Source organism: Tachyglossus aculeatus, chromosome 3, assembly GCF_015852505.1.
Source record: "Tachyglossus aculeatus isolate mTacAcu1 chromosome 3, mTacAcu1.pri, whole genome shotgun sequence".
In the NCBI taxonomy this organism is placed as follows: domain Eukaryota; kingdom Metazoa; phylum Chordata; class Mammalia; order Monotremata; family Tachyglossidae; genus Tachyglossus; species Tachyglossus aculeatus.
The window spans coordinates 41,964,701-41,986,181 of NC_052068.1; the positions used below are offsets into that span (position 1 = coordinate 41,964,701).

General features: G+C 39.1%; 1 protein-coding gene across 1 annotated transcript in view; it reads right to left on the minus strand.

Moving 5' to 3' along the window:
• PCDH15 (protocadherin related 15) overlaps positions 1 to 21,481 on the minus strand; it is a 702,056-nt gene that overhangs the window by 240,838 nt on the left and 439,737 nt on the right. Inside the window, exon 17 of the mRNA XM_038743373.1 lies at positions 7,825 to 7,953. Within this exon, the coding sequence (XP_038599301.1) occupies positions 7,825 to 7,953 (129 nt within the window). The remainder of the gene's footprint in view (positions 1 to 7,824; positions 7,954 to 21,481) is intronic.

The following is a 21,481-nucleotide window of genomic DNA, read 5'->3' on the forward strand; positions in this document are numbered from 1 at the left end:
ATGACCTCTTACTCCAAAGCCCAGGCTCTTTCCACTGAGCCACGCTGCTTCTCTTCATTCCCCTTTATACTGGTTTTTCTCTTTCATTACCTCTACTTTTTCTATCTTCTTTATCATTCTATTTGCCTTCCTTTTTCTGTTTTTTATTTTCTCATTCCATCTGTCTTCTTTTTTCTGTTTTATCATTTCTCATTCTGTCCTTCTTTTTCTGTCTTTTTTCTCTTGTTCTCTCTCTCTCTTCCCCTCTCTCCTTTTCTATGAATTTATGTTCACCTCTATCTCTCAACTCTTCTGTTTTTCCATCCTGTTCAGTCTCCGCTCTGTTTAGAGAACCTTCTCGGGAAAGTTGGGTGGACAAACCTTGGTGTACTCTTGATAGGGAAAGGATCACGTCAAACACTTCCATTTCCTCTTTCCAGTTACTCTCTTGTTTGGGCATTCTTACAAACACACACACACACACACTCAAATGCATACATCATTATTCTGAAATGGTAGGTGATAACCAGGAGGTGGACTCATCAGGGGATATATATGTTCCCTACCTTTTCATGTCTCAAACAGAAATTCCATACCAACGGCTTTAAAGCACTCAATCACCTTGTCTCCTACTATTCATTCATTCATTCAATCGTATTTATTGAGCGCTTACTTTGTGCAGAGCACTGTGTTAAGCACTTGGGAAGTACAAGTTGGCACCACATAGAGACGGTCCCTACCCAACAATGGGCTCACACTCTAGAAGGCGGAGACAGAATGAAGTGAATGCATTCATTCAATTGTATTTATTGAGTGCTTACTGTGTGCAGAGCACTGTACTAAGTGCTTGGGAAGTACAGATCGGTAACATATAGAGATGGTCCCTACCCAACAATGGGTACCTAACCTTACTGCTTTCCTGTTATAAGTCTGATCGTACACTTTGTTCCTCTAATGCCAATCTAATCACTGAGCTTGGATCTCATCTATCTCACCTCCAACCTCTCATCTATGTCCTGCTTCTGGCCTGGAATGTCCTCCCTCTTCATATACAACAGTGAGTCTCCCCACCTTCAAAGCCTTACTGAAGGTTCACCTCCTACAAGAGGCCTTCCCTGACTAAGCCCTCATTTCCCCTTTTCTCACTGCCTTTTGCATCACCCTGATTAAACCCTTTTCCCACTCCTTCTCTCAGCCCCACAGCATTTATGTACATATACATAATTCATTGATTTCTATTAATATCTATCCCCCTTCTAGATTGTGAGCCCACTGTTGGGTAGGGAAGACTGTCTCCCCCTTCTAGACTGTGAGCCCACTGTTGGGTAGGGACTGTCTCTATATGTTGCCAACTTGTACTTCCCAAGCGCTTAGTACAGTGCTCTGCACACAGTAAGCGCTCAATAAATATGACTGATTGAATGATTGATTTCTATAAACTGTGAGCTCACTGTGGACAGAGAATGTGTCTACCAACTCTGCTTTATTGTAGTTTCCAAAGTGCTTAGTACAGTGCTCTGCACATAGTATGCACTCAATAACTATGATTGATGGATTGATTAGTGTCTCATTTATGTGTGTATATGTGAGACATGAAGTATCCAGGAACTCATTAAAAGTCTGTACTTTGAGGTACAGATTTGAAGATATTTTTGAATGAAAATCTTAACTTCAGTGGAAAAGCTAAAAAAATTGCTGAAATAAAAACTTTTTTAGCAACTACTACTTCTTAGCACTCTAAACAAAGGACATGAGTAAAATTTACAAGTAAGACAATACCTAAAATTCATTCATTCATTCATTCAATCATATTTATTGAGCGCTTACTGTGTGCAGAACACTGTACTAAGCACTTGGGAAGTACAAGTTGGCAACATAAAGAGACGGTCCCTACCCAACAATGGGCTCACAGTCTAGAAGGTGGAGACAGACAACAAAACAAAACATATTAACCAAATAAAATAAATAGAATAGTAAATATTCTATTAATATTCTATTAATTTTTTAATTCTAAAAACCTCATACTGCAGTCTTGGGGATATTTCTGATAGAAAATGTCATTTCCCTGTCTTTGATATGTGTGTGGGAATGTGAATGCAGCTTCACTTCAAAATGAATTGTGCCCTAATTAATCAGTCAATCAATCATATTTATTGAGCACCTGCCATGTGAGTAGAGTACTGTACTAAACCCCTGAGAGCACAACAGAATTGGAATAAATGATTGCTGCCCTCAAGGTGAAGCATACTAAAAGTATGTCCGCAATTTTAAATAATGGTCTTTAAAGAAACATAAGTGGACTCATTTGGCAGAAGTCAGAGACAGGAGGAAGAAGAGGAAAAGGAGGAGGGAAAGAGAGAGAGAGAGTGCAACTTACTGTGAATAAGACAGTACCAGCCAGAAAAGCCTGGAAGAAGGAAGTCCAAGAGGGATATTGTTGGTGCTTTTATCCCATTTAATGATTTTCATACTTCTTTTTTCGAAAGGCAAATGTCCGCTTCTGGACAATTTTTAGCAAATTAAGTCACCTATCTTTATGATACTTTTGCATGTACAGTGAGTGTGATCTCTAAGAAGAGGCAATATTCATTGACTGCAGAGAGTAACTTATGCCTGGGTAAACGATCATCAAGAAATGGGTTGAATACCTATGATCCTCAACACCTAGTAGAGCATTCTTGCATCTGAAGGACTGAACCAAACCTATATGGACTGCCAAGGTAGTTTCAGCTGACATTACAGCTTATGATGAGATACAGCATAGCCTAGTAGGTATAGCACAGGCCTGGGAATCAGAAGACCAGGGTTCTAGTCTCAGCTCTGCCACTTGCCTGCTATGTGACATTGGGCAAGTCACTAGACTTCTCTGGGTCTCAGTTTCATCGTTTGAAGAATGGTGATTCCATACCTGTTCTCCCACCTACTTAGTCTCAGCCCCTTATGGGACAAGGACAATGTATGACCTGATTATGTTGAATCTATCCCAATGCTTGGCACAAAGTAAGAACTTTACAAGTACCAAAAAAAGAAAAAGAAATCCAAGTGCCACCCCTCACATGACACACCTCATCACAACACCTCAGTAAACACCAAGTAAGATGACATAACATGATGCGTCATGTGACATTATCAAGTCATACTATTTCACTGCACAGAGAAACAGCAATTTCCAGAATTAGTCAGCCCTCCAAAACTGAACCTCAATCCTATCCTGGGCCATAGAGTCATCTGCAGCCCCACTGAATGTGTGGCGTTTGCAACTGAGTCTACAGGATCCTTCAAGAAGAAGCAACTCCTGTCTCTGGGCCCATCACTCCTGGATCTGCACTTTCCCTTCTCCATGACTAATCTCTCATCCTGCATCACTGACTGCAGGATGCTCCTGATCACTTCTACTTTGTTCTCTGCCTGGAGATCCAATCCCAAGAGTGCACAGGATGGGATATTGGAGCATCATAAACTGAGGCAGGGACAGCCAACCCCCAGGGGCAGCATCCCAAATGTCAGAATAGATCTCCTCTCCTATGCTGGAGAATGGGATGACCTCAGCCGTTTGGTCAACCCACACAGACCCGAAGAGATAATAATAATAATCATTGCAAGGCCGTTACAAGCACTTTAATAAATGCTGAGGTAGATGCAAGATAATCAGGCTGGGCAGAATCCTGTCCCACATTCATTCATTCATTCAATCACATTAATTGAGCACTTACTGTGTGCTTGGGAAGTACAAGTCGGCAACATATAGAGATGGTCCCTACCCAACAATAGGCTCACAGACTAGAAGTGGGAGACAGACAACAAAACAAAACATGTAGACAGTTGTCAAAATTGTGAGGCTCTCAGTCTAAGTAGCCTGCATTCAAGCACTGTATACTAAGTGTACAATAATCAGGTCCTTCAATGAGGCTCACATTCTAAGTAGGAGGGAGAACAAGTATTGAATCCCCATGCACAGCCATCTTTCTTGAGTAGAGAGAGCCAGATTCCCACCCCATGGGCCCACCACACATGTGGCAGACAGAGGGGGCTGAGAGTGATTCTGCGAAGGTGCAGTAGCCATTCTGATGAAGAAATTTGGAGCGGTGCCATCTTGAATGCAACATGCAGCAGTCATCTTGGGAAGATCAAGAGGCTAACTGCCATGACTGCCATGGTGCTGATGCCATTGATGCCTGTCTACTTGTTTTGTTTTGCTTTGTTGTCTGTCTTCCTCCTTCCAGACTGTGAGCTCGTTGTTGGGTAGGGATTGTCTCTATCCATTGCTGAATTGTATTTTCCAAGTGTTTAATACAGTGCTCTGCACACAGTAAGTGCTCAATAAATACAATTGAATGCATGAATGAAGGAAGGAACTGCTTACCTCACTTACCACCTGAGATTGGCCTTAGGAGTGCCTGCATCTGTGATCCTGAACTGTGATCCATTGGGTGGAGTAATGCTGCAGTTATGATCCTGAACATAAGCTAGCAGGGGAACTTTGCATCTGTGATCCCAAACCTGTACTTCCTGACTGAGCCCTGGATACCTGTATCCACTACATAAATTAGTGATGGAAACAAGACATGGGGTATTGGCACAAGGGCTCCAGTAACTGATACCAGGTCAGTGAACTGGCAGACTGGATCATGCCCTGGGCTGTGGGCAAACACGTGTAAATTTAATGGAGGATGGACTCCCTGTGGCCCGAGAGAGGTACCTTAGTGATCCTTCTAAGAGCGTAGGAACCACCTCGGTTCCATGAGGGATTAGCACCATTTTGAACTATGACACCTTTAAAGGCCAAATCATTCAATATGACCGAATAAGCGGTCGCTCTATCTTGGTGCCCAATTGATTGTCTAGGTAATTTATTTAATAATGATAATAATAATGATGGCATTTGTTAAGTGCTTATTATGTGCAAAGCACTGTTCTAAGCACTGGGGAGGATACAAGGTGATCAGTTTGTCCCAGTGGGGCTCACATTCTTAATCCCCATTTTACAGATGAGGTAACTGAGGCACAGAGAAGTTAAGTGACTTGCCCAAAGTCACACAGCTGATAAGTGGCGGAGCCTGGATTAGAACCAAACTCCACATGCACAGTTGGTCTAATGACAAGATCGAGGTACAGTGAGAAGGTTTACATTAAAGGAGCAAAGTGTGAGGGCTGGGAAAGTACTTAGTTTTAAGGGTTTAGTACAGTGTTCTGCATACAGTAAGTGCTCAATAAATATGACTGAATGAGTATGACACTCCCCAGAGGAGTTAGAACACATTTTATCATCCTTTCCCACATTTTTTTTAAATGAAGACATGAAGAAACAGTAACATAATCCCATTCATATATTTTAAAAATAAGTTCCCCCTAAATTGAACATCAAAAAATTATTACTATTCTTACATTTTCCATTAACACAACACAATACAACTGCAAATCCATGAAGCTCCCATCTGCCTAAAGGAGACATATCTCCTATCACCTGGATGGGATTTAGGATTGAAAGAAAAATTCTGAAAAAATTGTCCAACGCCTCTAAGCCCTCTTGCCCATAGCTCAGCTAGTCCTTGGTGTTAAAATGTTTCTGTGTTCTGGGGACATTGCCAGCATGACACTCCACATCATCTTCTTGTGGCCTGATGAAATACCGCCAGCCTCTCTTGCTTTCTTACCATACTAAAGTGTTCCAGTCATTTTGCCAATACTACAGTGGGCTCCACGACGCCGATTTATAGTGTTACACTCTCACAGTATCTGAAAGATACATGGGTCATACTAAGGGATTAAATGAAGGGAATTTGCAATGAAATTAAATATTATTTATTTCTGGAAACTTCAACGAGGGCTGATGTACTCAGCAGCCAACTTAATCACCTGCTTAATTATTTCCATACTGACATCTTCCCTCATCACCATTTAGCAATGTTCTCATCTCAGTGCGTGAGTCTTTCTTTCTATGAGTGTGTCACAGCCAGTCAGCATGGAGACATAAAACATTGTCTAAAATTAAACAGTCTCCTGAAGACATATCTGTCTTCTCGTTCAAATAGATTTCAAAATGATATCTAAAAGACAAAAGTAAACCCGTCTACCACCCTGGTTGTTTGAGAAATAGGCCCCTAAACTGAACTAGTACCTGTTTCTTTGCTGGATGATGGCTCTAACAATTGTTTGTAATGCTTTAATTTATTTATCAAATTGATACTTACTGAGTTAACCATCCAAAGTTTAATTTTAGAGGGCTTTTTTAATGCTTGCATGGCATTTTTCTCAAAATCACACTGTCACAATTTGTGGGAGTGGCAATTTAAAATTAAAACAATAGTTGTTGGTTAATGAATTACAGTTATCTATGCTGTCAAAAATCAAAATCTTCATAGGCATACTCAGGTTGTTACATTCCAAACATACACCTAAAAAAAAATCATTCTTAGTTCATAATTAACCTTGCCACAAAATTAACTAGGTTTAAAATACTTAATCATTTTGATGCTAATCAAAGTTAATTTTTACATAGGAAATATCAGTCATTAATTTTTGGTATCATTTTCATTAGGTAGCAACAGGAGATTATTACCTTGTGACAATGCCCTATTACATTAAAGAACTGTATCTCAAACTTTGGGGAATGGATGCTTTTCTTTAACACTTTCACAATCACCATGGTTTTAATTAAAGCATTTTACTCCCTAGGCATCAAATATAAACATTTTGCAGGCACAATGTGAGAGCTAAAATCTACATAATAATTTTATATTTAGTGAACAAATTATAAGGCCTTTTCTTATCAAATTAATGCTCCTGGGGAAACAGACGAGGTAATACATGTTTGGAGTTCTCAAGTCCCTCAAATGAAACTTCATCCATTATCAATTAACACTTATACTACCAAAGTCCTATGAGAGCCTGAAATATATTGGGTAAATATTATATTATTGATATTACACTATGACTTTGGATCCACTCTTAAAAGATCTCAAAGAGATGGTTATAAATAACATCCTGTAAAATGCAAACACTAGAACCCACATTATAAAAACCAAGCACCTATAAAAATCTTACCTCCCGAAGGTTATAGCAAAAGAAGCATGTAATCCAGATGTCTTGAAGGCAACCAAATTTAATTCCTCAAAAGGAGTTGTCTTAGAAAGTTATTCGTAGTGCATTCATTCATTCAATTGTATTTGTGTTTATTGAGCGATTACTGTGTGCAGAGTACTGTACTAAGCGCTTGGGAGAGTACAATATTATAAAAAAGACACATTCCCTGCCCACAATGAGCTTACGGTCTAGAGGGGAAGACAGACATTACTATAAATAAATCAATGACAGATATGAACATAAGTGCTAAGGGGCTGGGACAGGGGATGAATAAAGGGAGCAAGTCAGGGTGAAGCAGAAGGGAATGGGAGAAGAGAAAAGGTGGGCTTAATTCCGACACCTCGGAAATGGTCAAGGGGAGAGCCTGGCGCCGGCATCGAAGTGTTGAGCTTTACCCCCAGGGAGGAAGGCCGAAAAGTTTGGTGGCTTGTTCACCCTCAAAGTCATTTGTCCAGGGTTCTGGGAGGGAGCCCTCACTTTTCTGGGATGGCAGAGCAGGGATTCTACCCCATCCCTGTCCTCCGTGTCTTTTGTCACTAGCAAACTGGCAGGGCAGATCCGGGCCAGGGGGATCACCAACCTCACCCTTTCCTGGGACACAGGGCAGATGTCTGGGCAGGAGGCACAGGGATGCTTCCCTCTAGACTGTAAACTCATTGTGGGCAGGGAATGTGTCTGTTGTATTGTTACATTGTACTCTCCCTAGTGCTCGGTACAGTGCTCTGCACACTGTAAGCGTTGTAGCCACTTGGTTAAACTTACCCTCACTTGACCAACAAAAGCATTTGCTTTCTCTTCCTGGACGGACAAATTTCGAGGAAGATAAGGATCAAACATGGGTCCATTGTCATTTACGTCTGTCACCACTACATTGATGGTGGCTGTTGAAGTCTGAAAGAAAAATATGAAGGAAGCCAAATTATTTTCACATTTTTTTCACATTAAAGGCAGATTAAAGCTATTTATTCTGATTAAATTTAAAAAAAATCCTGGTAAAACCAGCAATTCTACATTCATTTTCCTTGTCTCCACATGCTCCCTTTTTTTCATACCTTTCCAAATAGGCACAGAAAAGTACAGTGATATTTAAGGGCAAAATTATTTTAATATAAATGGTGAAAGTTTCCTAACTGTTCTGTTGTTCCAAATACTGAAATTTACTTTTCTCTCGCCAAGAAGATGCAAATTCACATCTTTAGTTTAGTAAACATTTCCCTACTTGAAAGGTTTTCTCTGACATATCGCCCTTAGAAAGTTTTCAAAGTTTGCCTCTTCCTTTTCACTACGATCTTTCCAAATAACCATTCATGAGGAACTACACAAAAAGGGCTTTCTTCAAGTTAAATCAAGATAAGAACTCAATCAATTGTATTTGCATCAGACATTCTATATTCACCCCAACTACACAGCACATATGCCCATATCTTTACATTATATATCATAAATTGTTTTGATATATTGAACAGTGCTCTGTACATTGTAGGTGATGATGATGATGATGGTGATGATGATGACATTTGTTAAGCGCTTACTATGTTCCAGGCACTGTACTAAGCGCTGGGGTGGATACAGGTAAGTTGGATTGGACACAGTCCTTGTCCCACATGGGGCTCCCAGTCTCAATCCCCCATTTTACAGATGAGATAACTGAGGCATAGAGAAGTGAAGTCACTTGTCCAAGGTAACACAGCAGACAGGGGGAGACTGGATTAGAACCCATAACCGTCTGAGTCCCAGGCCCATGCTCTATTCACTATTCATTCGTTCATTCAATCATATTTATTCAGTGCTTACTGTGTGCAGAGCACTGTACTAAGCACTTGGAACGCAACAGAGATAATCCTTGCCCACAGTAGGCTCACAGTCTAGAAGGGGGAAGACAGGAATCAAAGCAAGAAAACAGGAATCAAGAGCATCAATCTAAATAAATAGAATTATAGATATATACACAAGAAATCAAGCCTGGAATGCCCTCCCTCTGCCCATCCGCCAAGCTAGCTTTCTTCCTCCCTTCAAGGCCCTACTGAGAGCTCACCTCCTCCAGGAGGCCTTCCCACACTGAGCCCCTTCCTTCCTCTTCCCCTCATCCCCCTCTCTATCCCTTCCATCTTACCTCCTTCCCTTCCGCACAGCACCTATATATATATATATGTTTGTACATATTTATTACTCTATTTATTTTTTTATTCTACTTGTACATATCTATTCTATTTATTTTATTTTGTTAGTATGTTTGGTTTTGTTCTCTGTCTCCCCCTTTTAGACTGTGAGCCCACTGTTGGGTAGGGACTGTCTCTATATGTTGCCAATTTGTACTTCCCAAGCGCCTAGTACAGTGCTCTGCACACAGTAAGCGCTCAATAAATACGATTGACAATGATGATGATGATGAAGTAAACAGGCATTAATTTTAAAGAAATAGAATTATAGATATGTCCATATATAAACAAGTGATGTGGAGTGGGGACGGGGGTAGAGTAAATGGAACAATTCGGGGAAATGGGGAGGAGAGGAGGAGATGAGGAAAAAAGGAGGGCTTAGTCTTGGAAGTCCCCTTGGAGGAGGTGAGACTTCAGTAGGGCTTTGAAGGGGGGAAGTGTGACTGGAGGATTTGAGGAAGGAGGGCATTCCATGCCAGAGGTGTGACGTTGGCCAGGGGTCGATGGCGGGACAGGCGAGAACGAGGAACGGTGAGGAGATTAGCGGCAGAGGAGTGGAGGGTGCGGGCCGTGCTCTAGAGAGAGAGAAGGTAGGTGAGGTAGGAGGGGGCGAGGTGATGGAGAGCTTTGAAACCAATCATGAGGAAATTTTGCTTGATACGGAGGTTGATAGGCAACCACTGGAGATTTTTGAGGAGGGAGGTGACACGCCCAGAACTTTTCTGTAGAAAGATAATCTGGGCAGCAGAGTGAAGTGGGGACAGACAGGAGGTTGGGAGATCAGAAAGGATGCTGATGCAGTAATCCAGTCAGGATAGGGTGACTGATGCCATGCTGCTTCTCTAATTACTGTTATTAGTACTGCTAATTAATATTACTGCTAAAGCTGTTAAAGTAATATTACTGATTGATATTAATAGTAATAATTGTGGGGGGGTTAGGACTTTTCACATGCTAAGGACTATGCTAAGAACTAGAGCACATCTAAGAGAAGCAGCGTGGCTCAGTGGAAAGAGCACGGGCTTGGGAGCCAGAGGTCAAGGGTTCTAATCCCAGCCCCGCCACTTGTCAGTTGTGTGACTTTGGGCAAGTCACTCAATTTATCTGGGCCTCAGTTCCCTCATCTGTAAAATGGGAATTAAAACTGTGAGCCCCACGTGGGACAACCTGATCACCTTGTATCCCCCCCAGCGCCTAGAACAGTGCTTTGCACATAGTAAGCGCTTAACAAATGCCATCATCATTATTATTATTATTATAATAAGGCTTGTCCCACAAGGGACTCACAGACTAGATGTTTAATCCCCATTTTACTGATGAGCAAAGTGAGGCCCACAGAAATTAAGTGACTGGTCCAAAGTCACCCTGAAGGTAGATGGCAGGGAGGTCAAAACCCAGGGTTCTTAACTCTTAGTCGTCCTCTTTCTACTAGTCCTCTTTCCGCTTTCATTCTGTTTTCCTGGTTCATTGATTCAGTGGCATTATCTTTGAATACTATGGACAGCAACAAGTGCATATGTGTACATATTTCACATAGCAATCAGGGGGCAAGTTTAAAACATTTCTCATATGGTTTTACATTTTTCAGATGGCTATAAACTTTCGCTAGAATCAGCAGAGTGATATAGTTTTGAATAGGGACTCCTCAATCTGAGTGTCCTTTGCAGAATAACTTGGTATTTCCTTTGCCGACAAGATAATTTCTCATCTAAGTATAGGAAAGAGACCTTGCCCTCCCACCCATCATTTTTTGACTTCCAGAGGGGGTTGTTTGAGTACAGCTTATAGCAGCTTACTATTGGGAATGTTATCTATACCCAGTGTTTAAAACTACCCCCTCTGGAAGTTTGGGAAAGTTACTTAATTTCTTTGGGTCTCATTTTGTGCATAAGTGAAATGGGGATTAAACATCTAGTCCATGAAACTCATGTGGGACAAGGCTGATTATCCTATATGAACCTCAGCTCTTAGTATAGTCCTTAGCATGTCACAAATACTAAAAACATAATTATTACTATTATTATCAATCATTAATATTAATTTAGCACCTACAATGTACAGAATTATATATACACACAAATATATATACACACAAATATATATATGTAATTTAATCTCCAGGGAGCTTTCATAGGGTTGATAATGAATAGTATACCTCTGTATTGACAGAGGTTTACTGTCAGCCAGGCAAATGGGGTAGGCAACCAGTTGAAATAATTTTTGTTCAGGCTGCAGAAAGCAAAGATTGATCATTTCTTGACATTACTTCCTACTTATTATTTCAGAAAAATGATGCTTCACTTCAAAACTATTTTATTCCCGATCCAATATGAAAGATAGAACTTGTGTCGCAGAATTTCTAATCCACGTGTGACAACACAAAGCTTTAACAATTACAACAAGGTGCAAAAGATGTAAGGGTAATAAAAGTCAGCTAACATTTTCAAAATGATTAACTGCACCAGAACAATCAAAGTCCATTAAGTCCATGACACTTAAATAAAAGAGATAAATAATTGAACTAACACATCACCTAACTGTACTTTCTTCAGTTATATTTTCTTTCTCTGGATCTCTTTCATGAGCTCATGAATATGTTTTCATAACTGTAAATGTGACAATATTTCATGCTGATACTAGGACAGATAGTGCAGCATGACTCAGTGGAAAGAGCACTAGACTGTGAGCCCACTGTTGGGTAGGGACCACCTCTGTATGTTGCCAACTTGTACTTCCCAAGCGCTTAGTACAGTGCTCTGCACACAGGAAGCACTCAATAAATACAATTGAATGAATGAATGGTTTGGGAGTCAGAGGATGTGGGTTCTAATCCTGACTCTGCCCTTGTCTGTTGCGTGACTTTGGGCAAGCCACTTAACTTCTATGTGCCTCAGTTACCTCATCTGTAAAATAGGGATTAAGACTGTGAGCCCTACGTGGGACAACCTAATTACCTTGTATCTACCCCTGCACTTAGAACAGTGCTCGGCACATAGTAAGCGCTTAACAAATAACATAATTATCATTATTATAAACAGGGACATGTTTTGCCTTGATTCCTGAAGCTATTTAAATATAAACAGATTATTGTTTTCAGAAATATGAATTTCCCTTCCAAATCAGGAGATATATATTGCTTTGTTTTTCAAACTCTTGCTGCAAGTTCAAGTCTGAACAGGCTACTGTGTTAAGATATGACCCCTCTGAACAAATACACAACATATTCAAATATGGCTCTGACAATTTTTAAAGACATGGTAGGTAGCTTATTCAGGGCAAAATAGCCTTGTAGTAGGGATTTCCAGTTCAGGTTATAAGTGCTAGAACTACCTCAGTGACTGATAGGACACCCCTCTGATTAGAAAATTCCAGAATTCTGAAAAAAGGCTTTAAATTTCTTTTCAGTAATTTGGTGAAATGAAGGAATAGTTTAGCAAAATATTCTCATAGATCAGTCAATCAAATTATTGCTTACTGTGTGCAGAGAACTCTACTAAATGCTTGGTAGAGTACAATACAACAGAGTTGGTAGACACATTCCCTGCCCACAATGAGCTTACAATCTAGAAGTGAAAATAATCATGGCAAATGTTTTTCCATGACATTTAAAAATATATCTAGCAGCTAAATGGTGCTGGAGAGACCAGTTCAAGTAAGCCCAATAAGCAGTAAGAAATATCATTTAAAAAAAAAACCAGTCAAGCCCTGAAGAGTTCACTTTTGTCAATTATGGCAGTCAGTTCAGCAGTCCGTACTGGGACAACATGTGCAGACAGATCTTATTAAGAGCAAAAGTTCATTACATTTACAATATTAAATCCATACATTTTTATAATGTCTTGCTCAGTGACCACAGTACTGGAGATTTTAATTTTATATTAAATCACTGAAGGGAAAGAAAACTATTGGTAACCCCAATCCATTCAGATGCCATGATGCTAAATGGCTTCAGTGGTTGGTGCTTCTTCTTCTAAAAGAAAATGAGATTTTTTTGAATCACAGAACAGAATACCCTGTGAGTGTGCATATATTATTTTATTACATATATATCATATTATATAAATATACATGTAAACATATATATGGAAAATTCCTAAACTAATGGATTTTCCATTTAGCCTCCTACAAATAAGTAATTTATAATACATAACTGGACACTCCAAGAAGTGTATTTACATAAAGACTGGCATTATGATTTCTGGCACTTAAGTTTTAGGAAACTTAAAGTACATTAAGTCTTTACAACTATCTGCTTCTGATATTTTCATGGTTCATTTTCTGAAAAGAAAGAGTTTATGCTGCAAGCTTAATAACTTTGGTGGGAATTCACAGATGCCATTTTTCTGTGTTTGACATTTAGAATGGCAGGATGTCACTCTCTAGCATCCATTTTTTTCGATGCAGTTATTTACAAACTCAGGATTATTGTTCTCCCTGAGAAAATCATGTCCTTCAGATATACCCTGCAAAAATTGTGAGGTAAATGCAGGTATTAAAGGGGGATTAAAGGACATACCAACCCCAGTAGGAGATTTATGCATCCCATAGTGAGGAAAATTTTGGATTGCCACCAACCTGGTAAGCAAGTGAGAATACAAATGCTATTGCTAAAGTTTTCCTCAGTGTTTTCAATTATGATGCTGTTACTGAAACATTTTAAGGTAAAGTCATTTTCCAGGCTAAATAACCTAAAATTACTTTTGCTTTTCATTATGTACACTACTTTCCAACTTTTCCAAGTGCAGGTCATTGCACCCAATGACCTCAATAGCATTATGATTATTATTGTTTAATTTTGGATTTTCTCCAGTTTCTTTACATGCTTTATAATGTGTGGCAGCCAAAACCTAAAACACCATTCTCTACAAAGGGTCTGCAATAAGTACCACAAATAATGAAAGGATATTTCTATACCTACATTATAGGCTCACATGAGATCTTTTTGAAAATAATGATTCTGAATTATTTTCAGCTTGTGTATCAGTATGGCTTTCAGGTCTTTTTCTGCTGTCTGAATCTGTAGTCTTTTGTCTTCAAGTGTACTTCCTTGTGCTTGTTCCTGTAATCTCCTGCTGCCCTTGTAGAACAATTTTGTTTTTCTAATTTATCAAGGTAACTTCAAATTATATTTAAATGCACTGTTTTATTAACCGGTAGACTTCCATTTTCAGGAAGGAGGCCTTCCCAGACTGAGCCTCCTTTTTCCTCTCCTCCTCCCCATCCTCCCCACCCTACCTCCTTCCCCTCCCTACAGCACCTGTATATATGTTTGTACAGATTTATTACTCTATTTATTTTACTTGTACGTATTTACTATTCTATTTATTTTGTCAGTGATGTGAATTTATCTTTATTTCTATTTATTTTGATGACTTGACACCTGTCCACATGTTTTGTTTTGTTGTCTGTCTCCCCTTTCTAGACTGTAAGCCCATTGTTGGGTAGGGACCGTCTCTGTATGTTGCCAACTTGTACTTCCCAAGCACTTAGTACAGTGCTCTGCACACAGTAAGCGCTCAATAAATACGATTGAATGAGTGAATGAATGAATTGTGAAAATGTCTTCCACATAAACAGGCAGGAGCCCATTATGCAAGGAAAAATAGGGTTAAAATTTCAAGGAATAATTTTCAGTAAATGATATTTATTACTGTTTTATAATAGAGTCTGGCATTAGTAAGTTGTCAAATCCATATCTTTCATAAGATTGTGTTGGCACAATATTATTTATATTGTCTCTAGAGCTAAGTAACAATATTTAGGTAGATGGCAATTGCCTAGCTCTCAATTTATTTCAATTCACATTTGATCTATAATAATAATAATAATGGCATTTATTAAGCGCTTACTATGTGCAAAGCACCGTTCTAAGCACTGGGGAGGTTACAAAGTGATCAGGTTGTCCCACGGAGGGCTCACAGTCTTCATCCCCATTTTATAGATGAGGTAACTGAGGCCCAGAGAGGTCTAGTGACTTGTCCAAAGTCACACAGCTGTCAAGTGGCAGAGCCGGGATTTGAACCCATGACCTCCGACTCCAAAGCCCAGGCTCTTTTCCACTGAGCCACGCTGCTTCTCAAAAGCATAGAATAGAAATAGATCCATTTCTAGTGCATTACTTGATTAAGAACTGTAAACTTTCTACAAACCCATTTTATAAAAAGAAAGCTTTTGTCTCTACAGTGTGCAAATTATCAATCAATAAATGGTACTTATTGAGTACTATACTAAGCACTGGGGAAAATACAGTACAATAGAGTTGATAGTCTAAAGCCTATGAGGCTTTCAGTTTCACAGAGCATTTTTTCCATTCCCAGGGAACTATAATAAAATATTTTTTATAGTATAACGTGTATGTATGTATGTTTCTATCATGGCACTGACAACGGTGAGTCAAATTAATGTGCATTACTTAGAACAGTTAAATCCCATGGTTAAAATCAGTTAGTCACTTGTATTTATTAAGCACTTACTCTGTACAGAGCACTATACTAAGCACTTAAGAGAGTACAATATAACAATGTAACAGGCACATTGCTCTGTGCTCTGAGCTCACTAAATACTATTTATTTAGCGCTCACTAAATTCATTCATTCAATCATATTTCATTCCTTCATTCAATCATATTTATTGAGTGCTTACTGTGTGCAGAGCACTGTACTAAGTGCTTGGTAAGTACAAGTCAGTAACATATAGAGACGGTCCCTACCCAACAACGGGCTCACAGTCTTCTACTGACTAACATTCCCTGCCCACAGTGAGCTTACAATCTAGAGGGGGAGATAAAATATTAATGTAAACAAATAAATTTTGGATGTGTGCAGAAGTGCTTTGTGGCTGAGGGAGGTGAATGAAGGGAGTAAACCAGGCGACGTGGATGGGAGTGGGAGGAAAGGAAATGAGGGCTTAGTCAGGGAGCAGATGTGCCTTCAATAAGGCTTTGAAGGTGGAAAGAGTAATTGTCTGTCAGATATGAAGAGGGAGGGTGTTCCAGGCCAGAGACTGAACATGGATGAGAGGTTGGTGAGGAGATACACAAGACCAAGGTACAATAAGTAGGTCAGCAGTAGAGGAGTGAAGTGTGCAGGCTGGGTTGTAATAGGAGAACAGAACTCATAGACACGTTTCCTGACCACAGTGAACTGACAAGTCTAGAGGGGAAGACAGACATTAATAAAAGTAAATAAATTATGGATATGTACATAATAATAATAATGATGATGATGGTATTTATTAAATGCTTACTATGTGCCAAGCACTGTTCTAAGCACTGATAATGATATTTGTTAAGCTTTTACTATGTGCCAATCACTATTGTAAGCAGTGGGGTAGATACGAGGTAATCAGTTTGTCTCATGTGGGGCTCACAGTCTTTATCCCCATTTTACAGATGATGTAACTGAGGCCCAGAGAAGTTCAGTAACTTGCCCAAAGTCACACAGCTGATAAATGATGGAGCCAGGATTAAAACCCACGACCTATGACTCCCAAACCTGTGCTCTTTCCACTAAGCCACGATAAATGCTGTGGCACTGATGGAGGGGTGGAAAAAGGTAGTAAATCCAAGTGTAAGGGCAACTCATAAGGGAGTAGGAGAAGATGAAACGAGGGCTTAGTGAGGGAAGGCCTCTTGGAGGAGATGTGGCTTCAGTAAAACTTGGAAGTTGGGGAGAGTAATTTTCAGATATGAAGATGGAGGGCATTCCAGACAAGGAGCACCATGTGGGTGACAGGTTGGCAGGGAGATAGATAATCAATCAATCAATCATATTTATTGAGCACTTACTGTGTGCAGAGCACTGTACTAAGCGCTTGGGAAGTACAAGTTGGCAACATATAAAGACAGTCCCTACCCAACAGTGGGCTCACAGTCTAGAAGGGGGAGAGGGACAAGATCAAAGTACAGTGAGTAGATTAGCTTTAGCTAAGTGTGTAGGTTGGGTTGTAGTGGGAGAGAATCAAGGTTTTATAAGAGGGGACAAGGCGATTGAGTGTGTTAAAGCCAACGGGAAGGAGTTTCTGTTGGTTGTGGAGGAGGATGGGCAACCACTGGAGATTCTTGAGGAGTGGGGAAAAATGTCCTGAATATTTCTGTAGAAAAATGATTCAAGCAGTAGAGTGAAGTAGGACTGGAGTTGGGAGAGGCAGGAGACAGAAGAGTCACAATAATCAAGACTCTCACTGATTCCTCTTCCACTTCTCACCAATTAGCTATAAATTTCCCTCAGGTCTCCCTCTTTGCACTTCTCAACTACACTTACTTCCCTGTAGATTGAGAGTCCATTGCTGAGGGTAGATAGTGGAAAGAGGAGTCAGAGGATCTAAATTCTTATCTCAGCTCTGCCACTTGGGTAAGTCACTTAACTTTTCCGTGCTTCAGATTCAATACTTGGTCTTTCTAATTCTTAGGCTGTGAGCCCTATAAGAGATAGGGTCTTTGTCCATCCTGATAATTTTGCGCCTACCTCAGTGCTTGACAAATACTAAGCTTGACACATAAGTACAAAAATGATCATCATCATCATTATTATTATCATCAACATGACAAATTATCAAGGCTATTTTTGAGCAAAATCTTCACAAGTAAATTTTAAAGAAGCAGAAGACAAAACAACACCAAATGCTGCTTGATAAATACTAAGCTTGACACGTAAGTACAAAAATTATCAGCATTGTCATTATTATTATCATCAACATGACAAATTATCAAGGCTATTTTTGAGCAAAAGCTTCATAAGTAAATTTTAAAGAAGCAAAAGACAAATCAACACCAAATGCCACAAGCATCAAACATGACAACACAACAAAGGCTTGTGGCTCCTACACTGGCCTTTTCGCTCACCCGCACCCGCACATAAGTGAATTCATCACCAGTCGTGTAAAATATGAAAAACAACTCTATATACTTACACCATGTTTGGTCACTTTCAAGATGAACACAACCAAAAAGCAATTAGTAATGGGCATTTTTTGTAAAAATGTGAAACATTAGAAGATTTCCAAATATTTTGATTCTGGTTGAACAAAGTATATTGAAATAATGCTACTAAGAATTCTACTATTACTCCTATTACTACTACTAATAATAACGGTGGTGGTATTGTAAAGTGCTCACTATGTGCCAAACAATTCACTAAGCACTGAGGTAGTTATAAGATAATCAGGTCAGACATACACCGTGCCCCTCATCAGGCACAAAGTCTAAGTATCCATCTGAGTGCTGAGTACAATGCCTGGCACATTGTAAGCACTTAACAAATACCATAATAATAATAATAATCATTACAATTATTATTATTAAGTGAGCACATCTTAATTGTTCATAATGCAGCATGTAGTTTCAAGCTCAGAAAGGAGGCAAAGCAATGAAAAATGTGGTAAAACAATTTAACGTGTTTAAACAAAACAATGGCAAAAGTCAATCAATTACACTTATTGAGCACTTACTGTGCATAGAGCACTGTACTAAATGCTTGGGAGAGTACAATAAAATAGTTACTAAAAATGATCCTTTCCTCAAGGAGCTTACAATTTAGTTGGATAGACAGATATTAAGATACACTACAGATAGAAGGAAGGGCAGAGTATAGGGACATTTACAATAAGGACTGTGGTGCTGGGAATTGGATGAGTTTCAAAATGCTTCTTACGGGGTATACAGCAAAGGGTATAGGCGACACAGAAAGGAGGGCAAAAAGAATGGGATGAAGAGAGGTTTGTCAGGGATATATTATTTTAATAGGGTTTGGAAGATGGGGAGAGTGGCAGTCTGTCAGATATGAAGGGGAGAGAGAATGTGGGCAAAGATTCAGTGGTGAGATGGTGCTACAGGAGTGAAATATTATGAGTGTTATAGTTGAAGTTTAGGAAGGTATAAGTAGGAGGAAGAATACTGATTGAGTGCCTTGATGCTGATGGTAAGAAGGTTGTTTGATGTGGAGATGGATGGGCGATCATTGCATAAAACCAGATGTAAAGCAAAAAAAAAAAGCATAACCACAAAGAACCAATTATGTGAGTACATTTTTTAATGAAAGGGGAAATTTTTAGATTTTGTTCTACAATAGTTATTGGTATTTCACAATTATAGCTAGTTCTGAAACATACCAAAGTCTAAAAAAGATTCTACCAGTAAACAATTTGTATTTAAATGTTTAAAAGTAGACCCAAATTTCTAGAGCAACTGTAGCTTCAGAAACCCAAAAAATGTGAGTTCGTTTACTAAATCATTCAACCGAAAAGAGTGTAACTATCAGTGAATACGCAATGGGGTTCAGTTTGGTCTCTGGCTCTTTTTTAAATCTAGAATGAAATCTGCCATGTATGCCTCATTCTATTTTCTTCTCGTTTAGAGTCAAATCTTACTATAAGGCTCACTATGTGTGTGTGTGTGTGTGTGTGTGTGTGTGTGTGTGTGTGTGTGTGTGTGTGTGTGTGTGTGTGTGTGTGTGTGTGTGTGTGTTTCAGGTTCAGTTCCTGTAAAAAAAGGGATTAAGAATCTGAAGGTGCTTATTTCAGGCTGAGGATACAATTTGTCAAGACCTCTAAAGTGAATGGCAATGCAAAGCATGTCTGTGTTCTGGTGGGTTTGTGCTCAAATGGATTACTTTATTATTCAGTCTCCTTTTTCACTGGGGCATTGTGAAGACAAGAATCAAGCCCCATTCCTTTTTTATTGTATTTATTGGCTAACATTTGTTCTCAGCTTATACCAATATGTCAGCAGGATGTCTAATGGTTGGACATTGATGTGTGGATGCCAGAAAATCTGGAAAGCACTATAGCAACCACAGTCCACAGGGGCTTTGTGAGAATACGATCTTCATGAAAGACAATTCTCATTTTTGAAGTTTCCGAATAACTTAACTCTATGATGACACAAATTTTCTCTAATTCATTCATTCATTCATTCAATTGTATGTATTGAGTGCTTACTGTGTGCAGAGCACTGTACTAAGCGCTTGGGAAGTACAAGTAGGAGGCCTTCCCAGACTGAGCCCCTTCCTTCCTCTCCCCCTCGTCCCCCTCTCCATCCCCCTCATCTTACCTCCTTCCCTTCCCCACTGCACCTGTATATATGTATATATGTTTGTACATATTTATTACTCTATTTATTTATTTATTCATTTTACTTGTACATATCTATTCTATTTATTTCATTTTGTTAGTATGTTTGGTTTTGTTCTCTGTCTCCCCCTTTTATACTGTGAGCCCACTGTTGGGTAGGGACTGTCTCTATATGTTGCCAACTTGTACTTCCCAAGTGCTTAATACAGTGCTCTGCACACAGTAAATGTTCAATAAATGTGATTGATTGATTGATTGAAGTTGGCAACATATAGAGACGGTCCCTACCCAACAGTGGGCTCACAGTCTAGAAAAGTGGGCTCACAGTCTAGAATTAATCTTCATCATTTGAAAAATATTATAATTACCTTTTCCTATGATATAACCACTCTTCGTTTTTGACATTTTGATAAAATAAATTATTCTCTAGTAGCTAACATTTCATACTTCCAAAAGCAAATAAGCACAAATGTAGCAGTCCAATTTTAGATTCTGAAATTGAGCAGAGTAGCATTGTGCTTTTCAGTTTTATATTACCGTATGCCTTACTGCTCTTAATAACAGCTGTATTTTATTGAGAAATTTCAGCTGACAACATAAGAGTTCTTCAGAATTATTTGAACTTGACATATTTGTCCTTTCACTTTTCACTTCTGTGACTGTCATGGAAGAAAATGCATTTTCTAAAAATTCAACTTGCGCATTCCAATTTTTTGTAGTGTGATGTCACAGTGACAGGAGGTGGATGATGTTATTTCAAGGTCAAAAACAAACAAGAACATATTAATGTTACAAGACTGCAAGCAGAATGGGTGAGAGGTATAGTAGTATGTTTTAATGAATGTGAAAGCCTGAATGATTAAACTGTGAGATTTGCAATAAAATGGAAAACAGAATGGTATACTGGAGGCAGAAGAATTCCAATGAAAAAGATCTATCGGTTCCATAACTGTAGACTTACCTTTCACTTTTAGTGGACATGGTGACTGAAGCAAGCTTAGAGTTTATGAACTCATAAAGTGTGGAAAGATGGTCATCTATTCTGTATCTTCTGCTGTTGTTATATTATTATTTTTTATATTGCATCGCCCAAGCACTTATTACAGCGTTCTGAATACAGTAACTGTTCAATAAAGATGACTGATTAATTTATAGTAGAATGAGACTATATTAAGTGTCCACTTGGGGCAAAG